General features: G+C 42.8%; 1 protein-coding gene across 4 annotated transcripts; it reads left to right on the top strand.

The window, feature by feature from the left end:
- Positions 1-16,107: 16,107 nt before the first annotated feature.
- On the top strand, positions 16,108-17,979 carry LOC101794806 (tubulin polymerization-promoting protein family member 2). Of its 4 annotated transcripts, none has more exons than XM_038171350.2 (4): positions 16,108-16,266; positions 17,084-17,260; positions 17,420-17,573; positions 17,717-17,979. In XM_038171350.2, the coding sequence occupies exons 2-4, from the start codon at positions 17,091-17,093 to the stop codon at positions 17,897-17,899; spliced, it is 507 nt and encodes a 168-aa protein (XP_038027278.2). In that variant the 5' UTR covers positions 16,108-16,266; positions 17,084-17,090; the 3' UTR covers positions 17,900-17,979. The 4 variants fall into 4 exon arrangements, with proteins under 4 accessions (XP_038027278.2, XP_071887564.1, XP_071887562.1 ...); XM_072031463.1 differs by having other exon boundaries at positions 16,116-16,266; positions 17,087-17,260; XM_072031461.1 differs by lacking the exon at positions 16,108-16,266 and adding an exon at positions 16,844-16,991.
- Positions 17,980-24,924: the final 6,945 nt, after the last annotated feature.

The raw sequence follows: 24,924 nt of genomic DNA, 5'->3' as shown, positions 1-24,924 counted from the left end.
GATGCTGCTGAAGTCCTATTGGACAAGAGTTACCGGGACAGAATGAGGAAGGTGTTTTGCTGTGCTGTAGAGGTTAATTAGAAAACTTCTCATATTATCGGTGAACCTAATTAATTTCACAACTTTAGAAGAGAGTCCTGATTACATCTGGAAAATAGCTGATAGCCCCGATAGCAAATTATGGATAATTTGATACAAGACCACTGTAGTTTGTGGTTACATGGCAACAGCACATTTTGCTGACTTTTAAGTAAGAGTAATGACTACGACCTGGGCAAAGAGAGCTGTGCAGAATGTCCAGGGGGCAGAAAGTGCCTTGTTCTGGTCTTTTAGGAGGAAATCCTGATGATTTCAGGGAGTAAAGAGAAACTGGTTTTGTTATTTGAGCCAGGTTCTACTGACTGCATATGATTGACTCCAAGCCTGGACAGATATTCTCTCCACTTGAATACGTCTTTTACCAGAGCATAACAATCAATTAACAATCAATTAACAATCGACCTCATCGCAGTCTACAACTTCCTAGTAAGGGGGTGTCGAGAGGCAGGAGACCTTTTCTCCATTAACACCAGTGACAGGACCCGCGGGAACGGGGTTAAGCTGAGGCAGGGGAAATTTAGGCTTGACATCAGGGGGGGGTTCTTCACAGAGAGGGTGGTTGCACACTGGAACGGGCTCCCCAGGGAAGTGGTCACTGCACCGAGCCTGATTGAATTTAAGAAGAGATTGGACTGTGCGCTTAGTCACATGGTCTGAACTTTTGGGTAGACCTGTGCGGTGTCAAGAGTTGGACTTGATGATCCTTAAGGGTCCCTTCCAACTCAGGATATTCTATGATTCTATGAAAAGAGGATGTTGCCATGGAACACATACTGGTTGTGCCCCATTTCCACTAAGCATGTCATATCTAAAGACTGCCTTCCCACAGATACTGTTGTGTCCAAACTTACTTGCTTGACATATGCTTAAACTCTATCACACAGTACTAATAGTCTGCATTCTTTATTCTTTCTGTGGATTTATAAATAAATAGTTCTAGTCATTGCAGCCATAGACTTACAAGAACTCAAAGATAACGCAGTTTTCAACCACAGCTCTACACCTGCCCTTTGTGAAGATGTATTTAAAAAGCAATCTTCCCACCAGCTGCTGGGCTGGTGATAGATGGGATTGAATTAGTAAGGCAGATAGATAGATTCAAGCTGACATCCTTGTTGAATCAGCTGCTGGAGCTGGAGGTTACTGGAAATCCTTAAGGGCACATGTGCGCATATGCAAAACCATCAAGAAAAAGAGCAATATAAAGAAAGATTGTGTCTTTGTTAGAGGCCAGAGCTTGTCCCAAAGATTAGGCTTACTGGAACTACTGGCTGAAAGCCCTCCTCAGCTAGACATGGGTTTTGTGTTGTTGTAACTCCTTCCTTCCTGAACATTTATTAATTCTTGCACTTTAACATCATATGTACTTTATTACATCTGGTTTATCATCAGCCTGCTATATCAGCCTATGGAGAGTGACTGGGAGGCTGGCAGAGCTTCCCAGGAATTTGTCAATGCTGGGAAGTCACACTGAGGTTTTTGGGGCATTCCTCTGCTGACCTGCCAAGTCCGATCTGGATTCTGGTAGCACAATGCAGGGAAACATAGCCTCCTGGGCACGTGCTACCCCCAGCCTCTCAGGCACACAGCTGGGCAGTTGGCAGAACGTCTGAGACTTCTCCATGTTCTTCTGAGATTATATATGAGTTTCTGGCTGCCTCACATACAGAGGCCAGGAAGGAAAAATGAAGATGAGAGCTTGCCCACACCAGAGGGAGTTTGTTAGCACACTTTTCCAGAGAACCTCTGTTAAAACAACACTGATTTTTTTTTCATTCTTATATTATAAAGTAATTCGTTTTAGCTGTGTTGGCAATTACAACTTTTTTGCCAAATGGAGCTTGTGTCTAGAGCTTTTGGCATTACAAGAATGTCAGGCAGGGAATGAGAAAGAAATCATAGCTGTGCTGACAGTACCTTTCAACGCTGGTGAGCAATGCCTGCGATCACACACAGAGATGGGAGATGAGTAAGAGACTTGAGGCCACATTCTGCTCCAGCTATGCAGAGATGGTTGAAGAAAAATCAAGCAGAGCACATTGCTCAAGAAAGTCTCTCAGAGCTGTGGGATGTTGGATATGTGCCCCTATTCTTTGGGAAAGTAATAACATTAATCCATGGATACGAGAAAGGAAGGCATATACTCTTCTGAAAAAAAGGCCTCTTTTCATTACTTTTTATTTTTTATTTTCTCTTCCCTGTTTATTTGTTTGTTTCTTCAGTCCAGGGGAAATCTTGCAATGTAGCTTGGTGGACATGTCACACATTTAAATAAATCAAAAGATGAAAAGTCAGTTCTTGCAAAACACAAAAAGAGTTGCTTAAGAGAACTGACCTGTTATTGCAAATGGTCTGACCATAGATGTACAGTTTTACAAGTGCTTCCATGTCTCTACAGATCAGGAGTTTGCAGCAGATTGTGTCCTGCCCCATCAAACTTGTACTCTTTTAGTAGAGTTAGGTGGTGTAAAACAATTTCTGTTAGGAGGCTTTGGCGAGCAGAATGCCCAGCCACTCTGCACCTGGCAGCCTTGGCCTAAATATTTGTGATAGATAGAATTTTGATCTAGAAAATTTGAAATGTTCAGGTTTGTTTGTGCACACACTATGCCCTGGAGTATCTCATGCCCTTTCTCACCAAAATCCATAGATGCTGAAATTCTGCTCATGATTGCCTTGCTGACATAATATTCCTGTTTGCTCTCTCCCTGCAGGTACCTGAAGAAAAAGTTATTAGTCTTTTCAAAAGAGGCTTCAGTTTACCTGTCTGATTTTCCTTTAAGCCATTGTAAGCAGTTAATTGTTGGGTATGACTTTTTTTTTTTTTTTTTCTTCCCCATATTTATACCAGTTTGCAAGCTTACCTTTAAGGCATAGTTTGAATTTTGTGAGTAGAACTCCAATAAAACACTATCATTAATACATTCTTTTCGATGTTCAACTATCTTGATTATAAAGCATAGTTAGTTTTTGACTCAGTTTCTAAAAATCTGACTTTTCTGTGTCCTACTATCAAGTACTGAAGTGTCTGTGATCATGCTGAGCTGAAGGATTGCTCTCACAACCATAATATGTTCAGGAAAGCATCCAAAAGGAGCTGAGATCTGCCCACATACAGAGGGTTAATTTCCCTTTAATGTGTAGTTAGTGGAGAGTATTTCTGTAAACACAAAAGGAAACCAAACATGTAGATGTTTGTGGACCAGATCCTTAATTTATGGAAATCACTGCTATCCAGCTGAAGTCGGTGAAGCTATGACAGCTTATTCCCTGCAGTAGATCTGCCCATTGGCTTCTGCAAATATGTGTTTGTGTGGGCAATGTGGGACAAGTTGAATATGGTCATCAACATTGACTAATGTCCTTCCAGGGTAATGTCCTTCCATGGGAATAGAATACCAGCCTCAAAAACATCACTTTTGCAAACTGTGTTCTGCATAGGAATTGGTTTCTTTGTGGCCATGAAATACAGTCATGCTACAGCCTGCACACAGAAAGACATTGCTTACAAATTATGAGAAGATCTCAAACTGAATGAGTGGTAAGACTATTTCCTGAGAGGAGCATTCTGATCAAACCAGAATATGTCTAAAAACTTCAGCATGCAGGTAAGAATATCACATCTGGTCCTACCTTTCTAGGTGTTAAGCACTGAAGGCCCCATTAGACCTTCAGAAGACCCTCCAGGTCTTGTTGATTCAGACCTCTTACAGGCACACTAGTAAATAGGTTGAGGAAAGATTTCAGAATTCTTGACCATCTCCACATCTTTTCATGGATTAACTGTTACTGCTGCTTTTTCAATTTGCAGCAGATTACCAGCAGAGAGAAAGAGGGAGAGAAAGAAAAGAAAAAAAAAAAATAAAAATCACAGAATAATCTTTATTTGCACACCAAAACAACTTAAGTTCAATTTGCAAAGAAAAAAAAAAATTGCAATCCTTTATTCAAAGTACTTTTCTCCTATCCATTTTCGAAGTATAGGAAGAAGATTCATGAGAGACATTAAAAGCAGAAACAGTGAACCACTGGGATAGATTGTGTTGAGAGGCTGTGGAGTCCCCATTACTAGTGTTTGATGTTTGTCTTATCTCACCTAAGATAAGACAAACATTCATAGGGAATGACATAGATGGTGTTTTTGCCCTAAGAAAAGGAATAGCTGGCCTCTTGAAGTCTCTTCCAGACTTCTGCCTTCTTCCCCTCCCTTTTCCTTGTGATTTATGGCTCCTTGGGGTTTCTGCCTGCCCTCTTCTATTTTCTTGACAGCATATTATGGAGGACTTGCACGTAATTGTTGACTACTTGAGTGCAATAAGCTGTTTTTGATTTTCTTTGATTTTCTGACTGCATTTGGTTAAATATCTGAAATAGCATGTGACCTTGTTAAACCACACTCCAGTAAACTGTAGATAAAGAATATAATTTTGTACTTAGAGTTTGGCAAAGGACAAACTGATCCCATGCCACTGTCCCGCCAAGGAAAGACGTGGTACGCTTGAGGTGAAGGTCCTTGGAGCTCACTCAGAGGCCTCAGAGATGCTTCCTGTGCCACTAAGTATATGGGGCTGGATCACAGGGAGGGTATTAATGACAGGGTTGTTTGGGTGGTCTTCTCTGTTACTAGGCCTGGCTAGTTGGCAGACTATGCCAATCCTCAGTCAGCAAACAACGAAGGGAAAAAGAAGGGACAGCACTTCTTTCCATGGTAGGTGAACCATGCATTTCACTCTGCCCCAGAGCCTGCTTGAAGCTAAGTTTCTGATGAGTCTTAAAGCCAAAGGGACTGCTGCGGCCTCCTGTCATGTTAGAAAGGTAAGATCCATTCTCCAAAGAAGTGTTGTGTATGAAGATCTTAGAATGCCTTTTCCTGAATAATTTTACAAGACTTTCAGAGTAAAATTTGAGGGTTATTCTCTCTTTTATGTGTATGGGCTTGCATGTGTGTAAATACGCCCTTAGGTAAGGAGCACTCCAGGCCAGGGCTTGGTGCTGCCACTCTTACGCAGTCCTCTGACATTGTCTAAAGCATTTGCCACAGATAAAGCAAGAAGGCCTCAGGAGGGTGTATAGATCTTGACCCCTTGCTACCTTCACACCGCCTCACATGGCATTACTCCTGATAAGAAAACATCTCACTGCAGCCACAAGTGACATGCGTCTTTGCTGTAAGCAGTAGTGCGATCAGCCTGTGACAAGGTTTTTCTGCAGTCAGCACAGGTGGAGGAGGTCAGCTTAGAAACCCTTCTATTACCTGACCTCCCTCCCCTTGTGCCCGGAGCACCTATTGATAGCAACAGATACAGGCTTAACAGCATGGGCACCCGGGTTTAAGACAGTTGACAGCCCTGCGTGTTGGATTTCCTATCACAAAACTGACCTTACGAATCAGCTACAGAAAAAAATAAATAATAAAAAAAAAAAATAGAGTTAAAGTGGAAAAAAGGAGACTTCGGTGCGGTGAAGGTTTATATTTATATCTGGCTGCCGTGAAGGAACCAGTGCCTGAAGCTGTCAGTTGAACGGTTGCACTCGCTGAGACCAAGTGTCAACGTCTGTGCAGGGGGGGTTATTTTTCTGCCAGTACAGACCAGGGCTCCCCTATAATTAGAGGTGGCATGGGGTGAGGTCCTGCCACAATCATGAGTTCACTCTGGCTCCTCACTCAAAAATAGGATTTGGGGAAGCGGGGAGGTGCGTGGGGGTATATCGCCAGTTCTCGTTTTTTGCACAAGATGCACCTAACAGAGGAGCACAGGGCATGATTGATATCTGCTTGAAGCAAGCTGGGTTTTATTTTTTTTTCTGTCCTTAACCAGACCTGAAAAGCAGTCCCAGGCTGTGGCTTCAGCAACCGGCAGCGTGAGGCCAGCTGAGTTGTGTGGACTCCCACAAAGGGTGTCTTGCTTCCGGCAGATGTCCCAGATACCAGGCCATTTGATCCCACCACAAAAATAGTTGCGTAAAATATTGTGCGTTGGCTCTGGCCTGACAGCGATGGGACTGTTCCGCTTCGCTGGGCTGGTGGAAACATCCAGCGGGGCTGTGGCTCTTGTCCAGCAAACCTTCTCCCTCCATGGGGCAGCGAAGCGCCTCTGCAAGAACGAGAAAGGGAAGGCACCGGGGAGCTCTCCCTTCCTTTCTGCAAGTCAGGCTTTTAAAAACGGGCACATACTTTCCTAGCTGAGTGCTCGCACCTAGGTTTGTTGCCAGGAGGGATGGAAGAGAGAGTGCCGCATAGCCTAAGGCCCCTGGCACATTTCAGGATTGTTGCTATGCCTTCAGGAAAATACGGACCGCCAGCCAAATCCTCAGCTGGTGCTGACTGGCACAGACCTGCTATCTGCAGCACGGGGAGGCCGATTCGCACCTGCTGAGAGTCTGGCCCAGGAGAAAAAGCATAAAAGAAGCAGGTCCTTTTGCACTGTGCTTCACAAGGTGTTGAGGAACCCCCACCCAGAGCTGAGACTGCTGCTGGTCTTCACAGTGTCGCTGGGAGCAGGGCTGCGAGTCTGCAGAATTTTAAGCCGCAGTGAATGCTATTGATGGCTGCACACATATATTTCTCAAAATAAAAATCATGCCACAAATCATCCCAATTCCACAAAATAATCCCACATGGGCAGTGAAATCATGCAAGAATCCTGCTTCCGAAGACAAAATGTTCTTAGCCAGAAGAGGTTTTCTGTTTTGTTCTGTGGTTTCAGACCTATCTGAAAACTGGCTCTGCTCGCCTTGTCCTTCATCCTGGTTTTATGGGACAAGTACTGTCAAAATGAGCTGTGAAAAGGGCACCACATCCAGAGAAGCGACAAATGGATACAAGCACCAGTGAACTGGGGGGAGCACAGCCCTGTAGTCTCAGCCACTGCCTGTGACAAGGCCTTGCAGGCAGCGTGGAGTAAATTAACTCTCCTTGGAAAGTTCAGGCATGCTGCAGCCACATGGGCATGCAGAACCCAAACTTGTCTCCATCACCATGTACTGAGAAGTGTACTTGAGATGTGCAGACTATGCAAAACAGGTGTCAGCTCTTCCAACCCAAGCTAGAAAACATTGCTGTTACTTATGTCAAATATGAGTTCAAGCTGGAAACCTGAAAAATGAGCACTCCCATTCTCCTGCTACCTGATAAGCTGTCCTCTGTCAGTGTCTGGTGTCTAGTGTCTGTTAATACCCTTCAGTTTGTTTGCAAGGCTGGATGCAACTGTAAGCTGATCTGGCTCCTGACTGCAGCAGCACATGGCTTTTACCTCTTTTCCAGCCTAAAAGAAACAGTATTTTGTGGTGTGCTAGCAGTTTGTTTATTTTATTTTATTTTATTGGTTGCTTTAGAAGAATTTCTGACCACAGTAGGTTTTCCCATTTTCTAGGAGCTGCATTGCAGTGGAACAATGGAAGAATGAGAACTGGGGAGAAAATGATAGGCCTACATAAATTAGAAAAGAAATAAACTAAATTGACCGTGAACACAAAAGCAACCATATAAGGTTGGAAGAAAAGCTTATTCACTCATGTGTTCTGTCTCTGACCTGTGCTCAGACCAGAGGAAGCACATGCTCCTGGGGCATCCTCCAATCTAAAAGCTCCTGGCTACCAGTCAGGCTCAGAGACTTCCCATGCTAGAGGTTGCTGCCTCTCTACATCCAGCAACCCTTTTAAGGACTTCCTTCTATGGTTTTGGAAAATTGCTTGTTGAGCCTCTTTATATTTGTCCTACATAAAGCACCTCATGATGGATGAGTTCCACCATTTTACATTGTGAGGAACAACATGTTCTGTTATTTGCTTGTAACATTGCAGTCTGTAAATAAGGACAGAGTGAGGAGTTGCCATTTCTCAGCCTGATGCAAAAGCACAGAAGCACAAAAAGAAAGAAAGAAACAACAACAAAAACACAGGAAAACCTATTGGACTGTAACAACACCCAGAAGAGAAAACAAAACAAAACAACAAGAACAACAACAAAAACAGGGACGGAGTGAATTTGGCTATGCCATGGAGCATAACATCCAGTTATAAATGTTCTTGCTAGGCTCAACCCAGGTTAGAGGGGTACAGGGTGTCACGACCTGGTACAGCTAGGTGAGTCACTGACTGCAGGGATATCAGCACTATTGATCAGTCTTACTGCATCTGTGCCTAAAGGTCCTAATTTGCATCTGATCGTCATTTTCCAGGTGCCCTAAACAAACAGTGAAAAGACAGATCAGCTTCTGAGGGCTGGCCTCTGAAATACTAATTGAGCGAGAGCTGGCAGGTACAAGGTGCACAAGGCTATTGATACCCACCAGATTTCTTTTGCTACTTCTAGACTTGCTGGACACCTGAGCTCAGACACCCCAGGTTTTGGGAACACACGTAAGACTGTAACCAGAAAAATTAGAAGTTCTCACTGGTTTCTTAGCCCCTTACAGTGCTTGCTCAGAAGCAGCCACTGCCCTGGGAAGGAGCCAGGCCACCACACCAGCTAGGTGCATGCCTCCTTGAGCTGTCCAGGAGGTGTTCAGTCAAAGCTGAAACTCTTTTTTTATCAACACCAGCCACTCAGAAAGACAGCAAAAGAGGCTTCTGCATTTTAGCCAACATGCTTCCCTGGTGTCATGGTTTTGGCTGGCATAGAGCTATTTTTCTTCACAGAGGCTTGTGTGATGCTGTGTTTTTGGATTTTTGATTAAAACAGTGGTGATGACACACTGCTGGTTGCAGAGCAGTACTTACATTAAGTCAAGGACCTTTCAGCTTCTCATACTGCCCTACCAGTATGGTACTGTCTTTATCTCCACCCGTGAGTTCTCACTCCATTACTTCTCCAATTCTCCCTCCCATCACACCTGGGGAGAGGGAGAGAGCAGCTCTGTGGTGCTGACCAGCCTGCTGGGGCTAAACTACAACACCTGGTTAAGTGCATAAATGGGAGGGTGCCCAGTTCTCTGTCTTTGCTCTTTGCCTTCACTGAAGCTGTTGCCTTACAGTGAAAAAAAGTCAAGCATCTTCCTTTGCAAACTGCAGTGTGTTTTGAAAAATAATGTGTATTTCCTTAGTAATGATGAAAGCATTATATATGTGTGTTCATTGATAGATCAGAATAGGAATAGGTCTGTCACTTTAAAAATCTAGACCCCGTGATAATCCTTACATCTGCTCTTGGACATCAAAATCTACTGTTTGCACAGTACCTTTGTTTATGAAGCAGGGTGCAGAAACACTGATCAATTTAGTAGGAAGCTCTAAAATGTAATGTAAGTCATCTTGAGTCATTTAAGCCTGGTTATGCTCAGAGCTTTTGTTTCAGCACTTGCATAAGTGGTTTCTTTGCTTTTATAGAAGACAAAATATAAGAGATGGTGAAGACATAGTGGCAGGAAGGTGTAATACTAATACTGAAATTTGTGAAACTGGTCATATTGCTCGTTATCACAGCAAATAAGGCCAGATCTGTGCTTTTAAATGTTATTTAAGCTATGGCCTTTATAGACTGATATTGAAGAATCTTACTGTTTGATAAAATAAGGCACAGAATTAGTACTGGTAATTAGTTGTTAATTTTTTCTTCTTTTGTTTGAGACTTGCTTTTAAAAGCTTGAAATAGCATTCTCTGGCTGAAGTAGGCCTGGGCAGCTAGCTGGAAAATGTGGGACATCTTGATCTATCATAGGAAAATGGTGGGCCAACTCCAACTGTGATAGGAGTTAGAATAGCTCAGGAAGATCATTGAATTTGTTTATAAAGGTGCCAGGTAATAAGTGATGAGGAAGTATGCTTACCCTATTTGTTCCTAATGCATGCCACCATCAGAATTTTCTGTTGGCCTGAATGACAGCACACAACTGAGGACTTGCAAATACCTTTCTATAAGGATCTAAGGAATTCAGGAGCTTGACTTAAGATAGATATCTAACGATATGTTTCTCACAAGCACCTAAAATGTGATTTACCACTCTTTTATTTATTTATTTTTAAAATAAGCATATTGTACACTTGCTATTCGTATGCAACTGTATTAGCCTTAAAAATGCTTTAACCTAATATTTCTTGAACCTTCTCCCCCTACAGAATGCTTTGATGTGTTGTGGAAAAAAGTTTGCAGCAAGATTTGTGTTTCTACAGTAAGTACACACAAAAGCTTTAGCTTTTCAGATGGAATTCTAGGTCAGAGTTGAAGAACTGCCAAGAGATTTTGCATGCAGAAAGATGTTGTTAGAACAGAGTGCAAATGGCTCAACTTGTTAAAACAAGTCAAAACAACATCATTTATTCCTGGATAATTGCATCAAATCAAGTTTGAGATAAATGCAGTTTTGCTATGGAGAGAGCTAATATAATGTAGCTAAAATAGAATAGGAAAACATACTTCAGGAGCAAAATTAATTCTTAATATAACTACAGTGGAATCAGCAGATGTTACATTGGTGATGAATATGATTCACATTATCATATAGATATATATGAAAATGACCTTTTTTAATGTGTTACTAATCACATAATAAATCAAGTATTAAATGCCATATTTCCTAACGAGTTAGTTGAAGTGTTGTAGCAGCATTTGTCTAAGAGCTTTTTTCTAAGTCTTGGGAGAGTTTCAGCAATGTGGCACACCTGCTTAGCAATCCAGCATTTTCATATGTTAGCACGGGCCATAGCCCACTCTCACATATGCTAAGAAAGACCATAGGAAAGACAGTAGGAAAGCATGTACCAAAGTACCTTTCATTCTGCTTTGGAAGGATTTGTCACGTAGCTGGAAACTGCTTGTTATGGACACTGTACCTTAAGAAAATATTCTGTTATTTTTTCTCAGACATACAGATATTGTTTGGATTATTACAGAGTGAAATGAAATATAAAACAAACAAAAAAAATGATGTCAGTGTTGACAGGAATACATATAAAAAATTTACTCCTGAAGACACACTCACTGATTTCTGACCAAGGGGAACATGATTTATACTAGACAAATTATTTTGAATTTATTATGTCTGCTAATATAACAAACAATAACTTCAAAATACAGCCACAGTGTCCTCAAATTATGTGCTCTGATCAAAATGCATTAACTACGCTTATAGAATTTAGGTTTCCCCTGTGGTTGATATGTTTAAATGGCCTTTCCTTTTTTTTAATATAAATTTGTTTTTGTTCTGTGATTGAGATGATTCTTGAAATAAGCAGAGCCAACTGTGGAAAAATATATTCTCAAATTTTCATCAAAATAAACTATCATTGTTTAAAACTGCTCAAGCTAAAGCACCAATGTTCTTTGTATAGGTCAAGAACGTGAGAGTACATCTAGATCATCAGAAGCTTCCACAGTGATTTTACTGTGTAAAGAGAAAAAGCAATGGGACAAGGTACGTGAAGACCAATAATGTGCCCTCATGTGGGCGCCCTCATGTGGGAGCGGTGCTTGGGGAGAAAAACTTCATTGGCTCTCCAGCTGAAAACAGTTCCAGCTAAACTGTGGTCCAAAAGGCACTCAAGGAGAGAACAAAGCAGTGGCTGGAACTTGCAAAGAGAACTGTCTTAACTTTCAGTTTATCTTGTTCTTACACCTTTTACAGTCTATTTCCTCCTACACACAGCCTGAGGAAGATGCTGAAGTTAACTACAGGATAACATTTGCATAATATAAGGAACTATACAAACAAAACTCTCAACTCTTTGTGTGCTCAGCCTCCAAAACAAGAGGCAGCTAATTTCCTTGATAGAGAGGGAATCTATTTTATGTAATTATTCATTTTTTTTTTTTTACTAAATGGGTATGCTCATAAAAGACAGTGGTTTACCATAGGTAAAAGGGTGAATAACTTCTTGTTTTATTGCTGTGGGATCACCATAGGGGTCTGCAGGTCAATTGAGAACCCAGGACAATGCAGAAACATGGTTTTCCATGTGTTGGTTTCCAAATAAAGGACAAAAATCTCTAGTTCATGTGGGCTAGACCGAGGCATATAGACAAGGTCACTTCACTATGGGATGCCACAGAGGTTTTCTGCTCAGAAAGACCAAGAGGAGCTACTGCACATGGTTCTTTTTCTTACGTTGGGATTAGGTGCACACACGATGGGATCTATCCGGGCTGGTAATTTTCATTAGAAGCTTGGTATTTATAAAACTGTACAATTGGTGTGTATTAAACTTGCCCCAATTTACTCCCTTGGAACAACAGCTTGAACTATGTGTCTTAAAAAGGCTTTCTTATAGTGTGTGTGAATGTGTGTATATGCCTGACAAATAATAATAATGAAAAAATGCACTAGAACTGAAGGTATTGAAAAGGAATCCCATAAACTGTTTTTACACACAGCAGCTGTGTTTGGTCTCTTTAGCTCTATTTTAATTTCTGACCAGTAGCTTCAAATCTATCAGTGCAAGATTCTTGTTCTTTCAGCTATTCTTTAAAATTCTCCTTCAAGTCTAGGCACCAGCATTTTCTTCTGTTCTCCCCTCTTTCCACATATTTCTGTATCAGACACGTTGTATTTGTTCAGCAAGACAGCTAAAGTCACTGCTTTTAAAGCTTGTACTATGCATTACACTCTCACACTTGACTGTCATTTTAAATAAAACTTTGTTCTTCACATACTCAGAGACGATGAAAGGGACAATTTGGCTGCAAAACTACACAGTTTGGAATCAGATGGAGAGCTCCATGTCTGAGTTTCAATTTACCTTCATCCACCATCTTTTGGGGGTTTCTGGGTCTAGCTGTAATCCGAGCAGCTCATTTTGACAGATTTAGAATGTTTCATACAGTAATTGGAATTTCACTGCTTTAATGTCTTCATTCAAACAGTGTCTCTGATCATGGCACTGGAAAGGAAGTCTTATGCTATACATAGCTTTATGTGAAAAAAGGAGGTTTATATGATTATGGTAATAGTTCATAAAATCTAGCAGACAAAGAATAATTTAGAATTCATTTATTCATAACAGCAGAAGTTAATATTCTTCTTGCCTACAAAAGAGCTTCAGACATTATTAATCTTTTCTCCCAGATTTCTACTATTCTGCAGAGCTAGTTTCGTTTGCTTCGATGTTACAGATGCCTTAACTTTTTTTTTTTTTTTGTACTTTTTAGTCTCTTCAAAATACTGTTTTTCCTTAAATAAATAATGCTGATTCCATGAAGATGGTATCAAAGTTGTCTTCCAATTTTCCTGCAGATTTATGTAGGAATTTGAATAGAACACTGCATTCTGCTCTCTGTTCTGCACCTAATCATTTTATTGGTATAGAATAAATCACTTCCCTACAACGGAGGATTTAAGCAATTTAGCATATCCCTTCATAATCTGAGAATTTCTTTTTAATGGTCTATCTGCTTGGGGAACAGGGGAATAGTGTGTGTGTGTCTGTTTCTGTATGTTATTCGTATTATTTTATTAAAACACCATTTTTTTCTTTTTCTTTTTTTCTCATCCTTTTATTTTTCCTCTTCTTTTTTTTTTTTTTTTTTTTTTCCTTCTGGTGATTCTCCTCTATTTCTTCATCTCTGGCCAATCTACGATACTTCAAACCTCCCCAAATGCAATTTTAAGCTGAGCTCATAGCAGGCTGGCAGCAGCCTCAAATACTTAACTAGTTACTTGGGACCATTTCTGTACTCCCTTGGCCTGACTTTGTCGAAACCCTTCCAACTGAAAGCAGAAAAAATTTGGCATGCAGCCACAAGAGAACTGAAAAGCAAAGACCATAGGCACAATGTCAGATTAATCTCTGTGTTAACTTCACTGGAGCACTATGTCTGGAACATATTAATACAATTTTGCTGTGTGATCTGTCAGTTGCATGCTATCATTCTAAAGAGTGGCTCTTTAAAACCTTGTCCTCCAGGTTAAATGAATTTAACAATAGTGAACTGGGATCATAGGAGATGTTTGTCCTTAGAGGTGTCTGTGGTGGAAATCTGCAGCTTTTGGTGCTTGGTCCAATGCTTTTTCGCATTTTTATCGGTGAACTGAAAATACAGGTAAAATTTCTGTTGATAAAATTTGTTGATGACAAAAGGAACTGAGATTCTTCTGGGGAAATATAAGTATAGAGAAGTCAGGCAGAAAATTTCACAACGGCAATCTGGCCATTTGCCTTTTTGCTAATGAGGTGTATTGATAACAGGAATCTCTGGCTGTGTGTGCACGCATATGATATTTTTTATTGTTTTCCCTCAGGAACTGGAACTCAAGGTTAGAGGTAACAAACTTCTTTCACATATATTATTATATAGTATATACAAGTATATTGTTATGACATATGTTAAAATTTGGTGATCTGTGGCGAGCTTTGTGTTCACTTATTCTGCCTACAAAGTGCATATCTGGAGAGGGCTTTGTCCTTTTGCTCAGATAGGAGTTGGAAGAGACCACCTGTTCAACCCTTGAAGACTCTCAGGTATGTGCCCCACCTTCCATGGCAATCTTTGCAGCTTTGGACACTTGTCTAGTCTGAGCTGTTTTTGTTTATGGTTTTGTTGAGCTCATGACTAGGGAGCAATGCCCTAGTAACTTTAAGGGAAGTGACCTTCTGGTTCATTCATTGTCACATTCAGACTAGGAGGAGGAGAAACAAAAAAGCTGTCATCATCACAGCTGAACTGTAATAATTTTGAGTTATAGGGGAAAAAAAGAGGTGAATTCCTGACCTCAGAATTTATGGATGTTTGGCAATTCACTCTAACAAAATATTGCCTTCATTCTGAGGCTGTCAGCTTTACCTAGTCACCTTAGAGAAGGTTTACATTGCTCAGTTAAAATATATATGTGTATATATGTATATATTTAATGCAATTAAAAGGAAAAAAAAAGTTCGTTTCCAAATACATGTTTTGCTATAGAAAAGTCTTTCCAGAATGTAAGAAAAATCCCCACCAACAACATGCACATCTATCCCCTGCCTCCCTGTGGTGATATCTCCTGCCTCATTTCTTTTGTGCTTTCCTTGCACTGGCAGCACTACTGGCATTCCTGCTCAGGCAGCCCCCAAACAGGCCACCTTCAACAAGAAAAAATAAGGCAATTCCTATAGATGATTGGCATTTGCCTAAAAGGCAGAAACAGCCTCCAATGGTTTGGCTGGGGATTATAATGGCATCCTCACTCCCCATTCCCATCTCATTAGCATCTTGTGGCACTTCAAAACCAGCCAGAGGTATGGCTCTGGTGCTACCCTGGTAGGGTGGGATGCCTATATCCCACCCCTGGCAGCAGCAAAGGGTGGCATTGGGTGTTTGTTTGTTTGTTTGTTTGTTTGCTATTTCAGTCTTGCCTGGATCCCCACTGCTAGCAGTGCCCTTTGCACAAAACCTGCCAAGGGGCAAATGAGTTTTCTTCATTAACAGCATAATTGATGAGGAATTATGGACAGCTCAGCAGGAAGAGCAAAGGCCATGAAGATGAGCAAAAGCACTGCATGCACAGCAGTAACCGCAAGGTTTTCCTCCTGGAAGAGGCAGACCTTCACCAAGCGGTGTACTGTGACAGGCAGCAAGACCAGAAAATACATTCCTGGTAATTTGCAGCAATAAAAAAATATTTCTGAAATAAGGTATATTTATACATGGTTCCATGTTGTCTTGAGCCTTACTGATGTCCTGGAAGTCCTAGTCTTTGTTTTCACCTCAGTTTTCTACTTTATTTTGTTGGCATAGAGTGAAAAAAGTGTTTCTCTAAGATTCTGCACATGTGACGTGTATCGTATCTTTCCCCTTTCCCCTCCTGCCCTGGCTTTTTGGAGTCATTGGTTTGCTGGTGACTGCCCGGGCTCATCCCCTAGCCAGGGCCTGATGCTGGTAGCAGATCATCTCCTCAGGGAAGCATGAACAAGGGCTCGCTGTGTTTACTGGTCATAGTGGTAGCCCCCCTTCCCACTACAGGAAGAGTACACGTCCCAGTACAGATGATGTGTGACATGTATGCTGGCTGAAAACCATGCAGCACTTGCTTATTTTCCCAGTGGGCTGAAGGTCCAGTGACCCCCATACCCGCCCCGCAGAACATGGCGTTGCCGCCCGGCCGCGGTGTTCTTGGTGAGGACTGTGACACAGGTGCTGAGGTGGACAATCCGCAGGCGAGGCACAGGGCGTGCCTGCCACCTCCAGGGACACAACAGGGACAGTGCCACCACCAGTGCCACCGCCAGCACCACCGCCAGCACCGCCGCCTCATACAGGTGAGCTGGGCCCAGGCCTCCACAGGGCCTCACCCAAGATTTACATTAAATAGCAGCCTGCAAGCCACTGTGAGACCCAGAGCCCTGGGTGAAGCTCAAGGCTTTAGGAGAGGCCAGGCATTTCAAGAGGATCCAAATCCATCTCACAAGCAGCAGGAGCTGCCTGCTCAAGTTGTAGCAGACTGATTTACAGGCTGCACAATGGCTTTTATTCTCTCAGAGATCCCTAATACCCAGTTGTGGTGGTCTAAGTTAATCAGTAGTAGAAAATTTACGGGGGGTCAGGAGGAGGACAGCCTCATTCAGGGAGTTGTTCAGGGGATGAAGTGTGATTGGAAAGATGGGGACAGTTTGGTGACTACTCATAATGTCTGCAACATTTAGGCAATTATCTGGGGCCTGGAAGACAAAACTGGTACTTCTGTCATCAGATAACAGGCAAAGTATAAGTCAGTTTACAAATGTGGGCATTTGTTCTTGGGGCTGTCTAATTGAAACTAGTATTTCCAAAAGGTTCAGAGGCTTTGGATGCCCCATTGCTTCACATGCAGAAGTCATTAACGTGCCCCAAAGCCCCACCTCCACCTCTCCTTTGCCTTCCCTTGGGTCCCAAACTGTCCCTGCCCGGATCCCACCCGTTCTGTGCTGATGCCCGTTGGGTTGCCATGGCAGTCCCATGGCACAGAGATGCCCCTGGCGGCGCCATTTTTACTGCAGAACACCAGGTACAGGTGGGATGTGAGTGCCAGTCGGGCAGCTGCAGGTGATCCTCAGCTCCCTCCCTGCTCCTTCCTCTTCTCCTTCCTTTTCTCCACAGCAGCAAGATGTCTGGGGTAGAAGATGCTTTCCATAAATTCGCAGTATATGGTGACACAGCTGCCAGCGGCAACGAGATGACCGGGAAAAACTTTTCCAAGATGTGCAAAGAGTGTGGGGTGATGGATGGAAAAGCTGTGACCAGCACTGACGTGGACATAGTATTCAACAAAGTCAAGTGAGTGTGGCAGCGGGGGGTGTTGGGCAGCGCTGTTGGGTGGGCAGAGGAGATGGCATGAAGCAACCAGGCTCTCAGACAAGGGGCACCCTGGGGTTTTCCTACCCCATTGCCACCCACCTGCAAGGTAACTTTCCTCTTGGTCTCCCCTGGCTGTAGGACCAAGGGTGCCCGCACCATCACCTTTGCTGAGTTCCAGCAGGCCATGAAGGAGCTCTGTGGTAAGCGCTTCAAGGGCAAATCACCAGAGGAAGCACTGCAGGCTGTGTATGGCCTCATCGAGGGGAAGGAGCCAGGTAGTGCAGGCACCACGGTGAGTAGGAGTTTCCTTGCCCACTGTGCAACTGGAGCTACCATGGGATCACGCATCCCAAGGGCTATCCTTGCATGTATCCTTGCCTATTTGTGAGCTCACTCCTAATGCTGGCTGTCTCCTGCTGGTTTCCTTTTTTGCAGAAAGCCACCAAGGTTGGTGGGGTTGAGAGGCTGACGGACACTAGCAAATACACTGGCAGTCACAAGGAGCGCTTCGATGAGAGTGGCAAAGGGAAGGGTCTTGCTGGCCGCGAGGACCTGACTGACAACAGCGGCTACGTTGGTGCCTACAAGGGAGCAGGCACTTACGACAAGACACACTAGGCATGAAACTGCTTAGGAAAGCAAGGACTTTCTTCCCCTATTACTTGGGAGGAGAGGCAAATAAATCTCATGCAACTGGCTTTCTGTGTCTGTGCACATCAAATCTGACAGGGTGGGAATGCATGGGGTGGGCACTGGATGATGTTTGTGTGGGGGTGGTTCCCCATCCAGTGGTGCTTTGATTGCTGTGCAGCAGGGCTTGAAAGCACCTCAATCCAAGGACAAGATAACCTTCTGGAGAAAAGTCTACAGGCCAAATAGACCACTGCTATCACATGGCTTCTCATTTCTAATTAAGTGAACGGTAGGTTAGTCTTCAAATATTCACTCATTATTTTTATTATACCCTACCAACACACTTGTATTTTGTTGTTATTTTTGGCCTGGTGAGCAATGCATACTTATCTTTGTATTGCCTCACTGTGTTACATTATACGCTGGCAGTTTCTGGTGGCAGACAGCTCATCAGCAGTACCTTACCATACCTCAAAGAGTTCCACTTATGAGGCACAGGATGCAACAGTGCAACAGGTACTACCCTGGGAGGATGGTAGAGGTCCCAGTAACACCAGTAACACCAGTCCCTGCTTTTTGCTTTTCCCTATTCACCAGGTTAAACCCCCTCACATATTCCTAGCACATGCCTGGGTCACTCATCACTATTTCGCCTGGTTTCAGGGTGCTGGCAGCTGGGAAAGAGTTCATGACCTCAAGGAAGTGAATAAAGTGTGATGACTGACCATGGCCTCCTGTGCTGCCCATGCCCTTCCTGAGAGTTTTGAGGGGATGGAGACCAGGAAGGGGGCAGGAGAGGTATCAAAGGAGAAGCTGAGGTGCTTTCCCGAAGTGTTTGTTCAATTGCTTGTCTTTATTTCTCAGTACCAGAACTGATCATTAAAACTTTACCTTAACTGGCAACAAATAAAATTCTGTGAAATTCAGGCTCGATTTTTTTTTTTTTTTCAGCCACAACAGGATGAAATGCACAAACTAAGATGGAAAAAATAGCAATGAAATATATGTAAAAAATAAAGGCCATATGCCCACTTTTTAATTGGCTTTTTATAGCTCAGATAAAACACATTCAAGGTGGCAGCAACACTGGCATAGTACACCATGTGCTGTACAACAGTTTAAGCAAAGTACATGTAGATTAACAGGTAGCAGGGCATTGTCCACAAAAGAAAAGGTAATGCGCTTATGTAACAATGGAAGAACATTCTCACCTAGCTCTGCTTTTGGTGTTATACCGTTCCTTATTTTAATGCAGTCAGCAGGTAATTGCAACAAGTATTAATATTTCAGAGCTCTGATTGTTGTTCCTGACACTTTGTGTTATTCCTGAAGTGGCTCTACTCAACTCAATGCTCTTGAGATGCTCTGGTGAAAACATGTCTGGGAATCTGCAGGACTGTTTGACAGTGCCCTGGGCCTGTGCCTGGACACAGCTCCTTAACTCCTTTCTCTGGAGGTCCCCTGCTCTTCCTAGGATGGAGGGCTGGTTGGTTTTCTCCCCAGAACATAGCTCTATATGGAGATTACAGCTGGTGTGCGTTATAGTGTTATCCAAGGTATGGGTCTGAGGTTTTCCCAGTACTTTCCACCCTACAGCCCCATCCCTTACAAAGGCTTATTGTGGGCCACTTACCCATGGTGGGTAGTGGCCCCTTGGTGGCCAAGCAGAAAGGCATACCAGCTCCACCAGATAATGCAGTTTTCAAGCAAAAGATGTAGGCACCAGACATCTCACAGCTGTACCAATGTCCAGGCTTTGTGTGGTGTTTTGTGCCATTCTTTCTTGCCGCATTTTGAGCAGCTCAGGACCTTGTCATTTTGAAGGAAAAGAAGACAAGGACTGTCCTCAAGAACCTTGATTATTTATTTGTTAAGACCCCAGTTTCCTTAAATAATGAATCAAGGAATAGTCCATGTGAAGTTCTGCAAACAAATACAGGGATGTGTTGATGTGTTGTAATATTAGCTTCTTTTCTTCTTCTTTCTTCTTTTTTTCTCTCTCTATATATAGTTGGCACAGAAGAAGCTGTGGGAGCTTGGGGAACAGACTGAGAGCTTTGTACTTGTGTACTGTGAGTTCTGGTTTGCATTAGCTTGGGTACAGTGTGACACTGGAGGGTGAATTTCTGAGACATGATTCAATCTACTTCATCCTGTAATCTAACTTGTGTAGTACTCCAGCATCAACAAGAACCACTGCTTGTCCTGCCTATTCCTTATAAGTAGAAACCACAAAAAGATGAGGAATGCCATGCTCACTCCCTACAGCAGCTGCGGAGTGGACAGATGAAAAGGAAGTTGTGCTCGACTGAGGAGTTCAAAAATAGTACCTGATTACTACATGCCCTGGGGAGGCAGTAATAATAGTGGGTCTGAGATTTTAAAATAAAGACATGCATGTATCAATGGCAGCATCAAAAGCACATCTGCAAGCAGGACAGAACAAAACACAAAACCAAAACCAACACAAAAGAAACAAACAAACACATAGACATAAAGCAGTTTATGCTTTAGTACATTGGGAGCCTGCAAAAATTGAGAAGATTGCCCAGTGCAAGGTGGGGTGGAGGATTCCTCTTACACCACCACCATCTAATACAAAATCTCTGTATCTCTGTTTTCACAAATCTCTGTTTTCACAAATCTCTGTTTTCACAAAAAAAACATTTTGTGTTTACTCTCTTACAGAGGCCATGTTGCCTAGCAAACCAACCATGCCGGGAGAAAGAGGTTAGGAGCCTTCCCCATGGTGGCAGCAGGTGCGCATCACAACCCCTGTGAACATTAGGGGAAAGGCGAGGGTGCCTGCTGGCACTCCTGTTGAACGGAGTGCATGTGTTTAAGCAGTAACGAGAACAACAAGGCCGGTGGAAGCTGCCAGAAGAGCAGTGTAGCTCTACACATGCAAAGTGCTGGATTTGGGGGAAATACTGGGAACGCTGGAAAACTTGCTGAAATAGAACAATGCTGCTAATCTAGGAGATTATACCCAGCTATGGCTAAAATGTGTCATTACTGTGGAAAAAATGGAGAAAGATTGGCTCCAAATTATATGTGGGGGAAAGAAACATTGGACCAAGACATGCTGTCAATTTACAACCACTTTAACACAAAGGCAAAAACAAACAAACAAAAAACCACTAAATCCTGTTATTTGGAAAGCTCAGCAGGTTTGTATCTGTGGTGTGTCTCTGGACATACCCCTCACCCCCAAGACTCCAGTCCTTCCATTCAATGCAGTTTTGTGGCTATCTTAATAGAAATTTGACTCAAGACCAACTTTAGTAGTTCTTTGCTAGATGGTCATTGCTCCAGGGTACTGGAGCATGTTACCTGTTACACCAGTCAGGTGGAAATTGCTTGATAACATTGATGAAATCTGCACACAAAATAGAACAAGATCTGAAGATATGTCTTTGTGACTGTGCTGCAAGAGCAGAGGCAGTAGGACAGGGAGTTATCTAACACTGGTAGGAAACAGATAAGAAACTACAGATACATGCATGCATGCAATGGTTTTAAAGCAACGTCTTCAAACTACTGAAGACCTCTGCTACCCCTTTTGCCACATGGACATGCAGTAACAGACTTGCTGTTGCTGAAACCAGCACAGTTTTATTTTACAAAGCAGGAATAAGAAAGAACAGGTAGCTTGTGTTAGTGCAGCCACTGGCTGGTGGATGAAGAGTTAAGATGGAGAGTTAATGATCTATGTATCTTTATACTGATCTGATCATCAAGGTAATATTTAAATTCAGAGTTATGAATTTTAATTGAAAACAATGTAATGCTTTCCCTGTCTCCCTCATTTCCTCTGCTTTTTTGGTTCTGCACATCTCCAGCCTAGGGAAGCAGTGGTCAGATTTGGTGGAGAGTTAATTATATGCCAAGAAAGCCAGTGTGTATGTGCCTCAATTAACATGAAAGGGAAAGGGAAAGGGAAAGGGAAAGGGAAAGGGAAAAAGGGAAGGGAAGGGAAGGGAAGGGAAGGGAAGGGAAGGGAAGGGAAGGGAAGGGAAGGGAAGGGAAGGGAAGGGAAGGGAAGGGAAGGGAAGGGAAGGGAAGGGAAGGGAAGGGAAGGGAAGGGAAGGGAAGGGAAGGGAAGGGAAGGGAAGGGAAGGGAAGGGAAGGGAAGGGAAGGGAAGGGAAGGGAAGGGAAGGGAAGGGAAGGGAAGGGAAGGGAAGGGAAGGGAAGGGAAGGGAAGGGAAGGGAAGGGAAGGGAAGGGAAGGGAAGGGAAGGGAAGGGAAGGGAAGGGAAGGGAAGGGAAGGGAAGGGAAGGGAAGGGAAGGGAAGGGAAGGGAAGGAAAGGAAAGGAAAGGAAAGGAAAGGAAAGGAAAGGAAAGGAAAGGAAAGGAAAGGAAAGGAAAGGAAAGGAAAGGAAAGGAAAGGAAAGGAAAGGAAAGGAAAGGAAAGGAAAGGAAAGGAAAGGAAAGGAAAGGAAAGGAAAGGAAAGGAAAGGAAAGGAAAGGAAAGGAAAGGAAAGGAAAGGAAAAAGACATTTGGAGGTCATTGCACAGTACCAGTTTGGCTTCCAGCTGGGGTTGCAGTATGTCACTCTGTTGTTTCACTGGAGTTCATGGTGAATTAAAAACCCACAGGAAGATGTACATGCCATAAGCTTGTGTCTTTTTTTTCCAGCAGTATTATCTAATCTACTGGGAGAATTTTTCTTTCCCTACACACTCTTCCTTTTTGATCATTGCTCATGCCCCGCCTTTATTCCTCCCCTCCTTTTCCAGCTCCAAAGCCAGCTGAAACCCCTGGGACAGCTTCACAGGTTGTCTGGGTGCCCCTGTAAGGGTGTTTGAGTCTCAGCCCCCAGCTGCCTGCAGCTGCAGCAGGAGGCACTTGCCTGTTGAGCTTTACCCATCAGCAAGCACAAACACCCCCTGACACCACTGGGCCCACAGGCTGCCCCAGCAGAGAGAGCTGGGGACCAAACACGGTTATGCTATAGCCTTGCATCACACCATGCCAGGCAGTGCTGGGACAGCTCTGGGAAATGGGTAATACAGAGTATGAAGTGGCTCTTTTCCCTCCAAGTCTGGGATCATTTTACCTCTGTTGTTGTTTTTCTTCACTGTGATTGTAAAGAACCATATGGTACTTTAAAAAATAATATATGTGTATATATATACATGTATATATATACATATATATATATAATATATATATATACACAGTATATATAGTATATATAACATATATTCAATATATATATTTATATGTTTATATATGTGTGTATATATATATATGTATATATTCTTCTGCATTACTTAAAGGCTGTTTGTACTCACTAAACTTCAAGCTAGTAGTTATAATTGCTGACTGTGTGCCCTGTATTCAGCATAGCCTTTTTCTTCTCTCTCTCTCTCAAAAGTGCAATATCCTTGTGCAGGTTTAGATGCACCCACCCACGTTGGGTGCGTTTCATTCCTTGTCTCTCAGCCAGATGCCACCCTCACTCTGTTCTGTGCAGATGTGGGATATATTCTGTATCGTGCTACCTGGAATTTCCCACTTTTGGTATCAGAGACAAAGGGTCACACGGAGTTTCAGAAGACTTTGCTAATCACCCACAACTAACCATTTATGATATAAATAGTTCATGAACTGTACTCATGTGCAGTACACTCACAGCAAGTGAGTACATTTCACAGCAAGCAGTGAACAGATTAGCGAGTTCCTCTGTGCTGCACAGACTCAGCAAGAACCAGGACGGGATGGAGACCGCCAGAAACGCTCGGACAAGTGCATCAGTCTAAAAGCGTTCAAGTATTGCCACCTTCTGGCAGGGCCATGTCATTGAGCTGCTTAACCACAAAACCAAGCCTCCAGGCCGTTCTCAGATGCTCACTTTATTGAACCTGCAGTTCTGACTGCAATCATTCCAGAAATAAAATGTATGGATATTTTTCATCCTCTGCTTAAATTTCCCGGTTTTTCACAGCGTTTGAATTAGGTGGAGATTGGTGCAGGGTTTTTTATGCAGTTTGGGTTGGTCTGTATGGAAAAAGGTGGATGAACTCCCATTCTCAAAAATAAACATGCATTTGTAGTTTTGAGCCCTAAATTACAAAGCTGTAAACACGGTGTATTTTCCTTCTAAGAAAAGCTGGTTTTACATGTTCTCACCTGCTTCTTCCTCTGCATGTCACTCACACCAGCTCCCCTGCCTCCATGCTGAGGTTTACTACCCCTTAAGCTCTGCTGTGACAATTACTTGTGTGGCTATATTGCCGAATGACATTTCTGTTATGAATCAATCTAAAATTAATACAATATTAATAATAATCAAATCTACACACACACACACAAAGACAAAGGCCTCTTCATACCAGTGGCTGTTTATAGCACATTCCTACAAATGGGAAGATGGAAGTACCTGCTTGAGGAGTTGTCTGCCTTTGTTATTATTCAGTCTCAAATTCAGTCACATCCAGCTTTTGCTTTCCTGGAGACTTGTCCTTGCAGCAAAAGCTAAATGAAAAAGTTAAGATCTCTCTGTTATTTCAGAATATCTAAAAGAGTGACCTGCACGTTTAAGGGAAGCTCTGTGCAGACTAATGTGACTTTAAACCCTGCACAGCTGATACCTGTAACGCAGAAATTCTTGGATAGCTTATGTGATGCACTGGCTCCCAGCACCTCTAACTTCCTAGATGCCGCACAGTGTCACTGAAATACAGTATCTTGGGAAGGCTTAGGTGTAATAACAACATACATATTTTGAGGGATTTTCCTGCTAGTCCTGAATAATCCCAAAAGCAGCCTCAGGCCTTAGTGGGTTTATCTGTCCTGTCAGGTACCATTCAGTGTCAATAAGGGCATCTCAGTTTTCTACAACAACCACAGTAATTCAGTAAACACACAAGCTCTGCACATCATCAGCATTTTTCAGAAAGCATTTTAAATCTGAAGGATTCTTGTTAAAACAGCAGATTTTCTAAAACAATGTCTTTAATCTCAGTTTAAAAATCTAATCCAGTTATTTCAAAATACTTCATA

Source organism: Anas platyrhynchos, chromosome Z, assembly GCF_047663525.1.
Source record: "Anas platyrhynchos isolate ZD024472 breed Pekin duck chromosome Z, IASCAAS_PekinDuck_T2T, whole genome shotgun sequence".
In the NCBI taxonomy this organism is placed as follows: Eukaryota; Metazoa; Chordata; class Aves; order Anseriformes; family Anatidae; genus Anas; species Anas platyrhynchos.
Note: the sequence above shows the minus strand (reverse complement) of the source record. Positions and strands in the feature narration are given on the sequence as shown.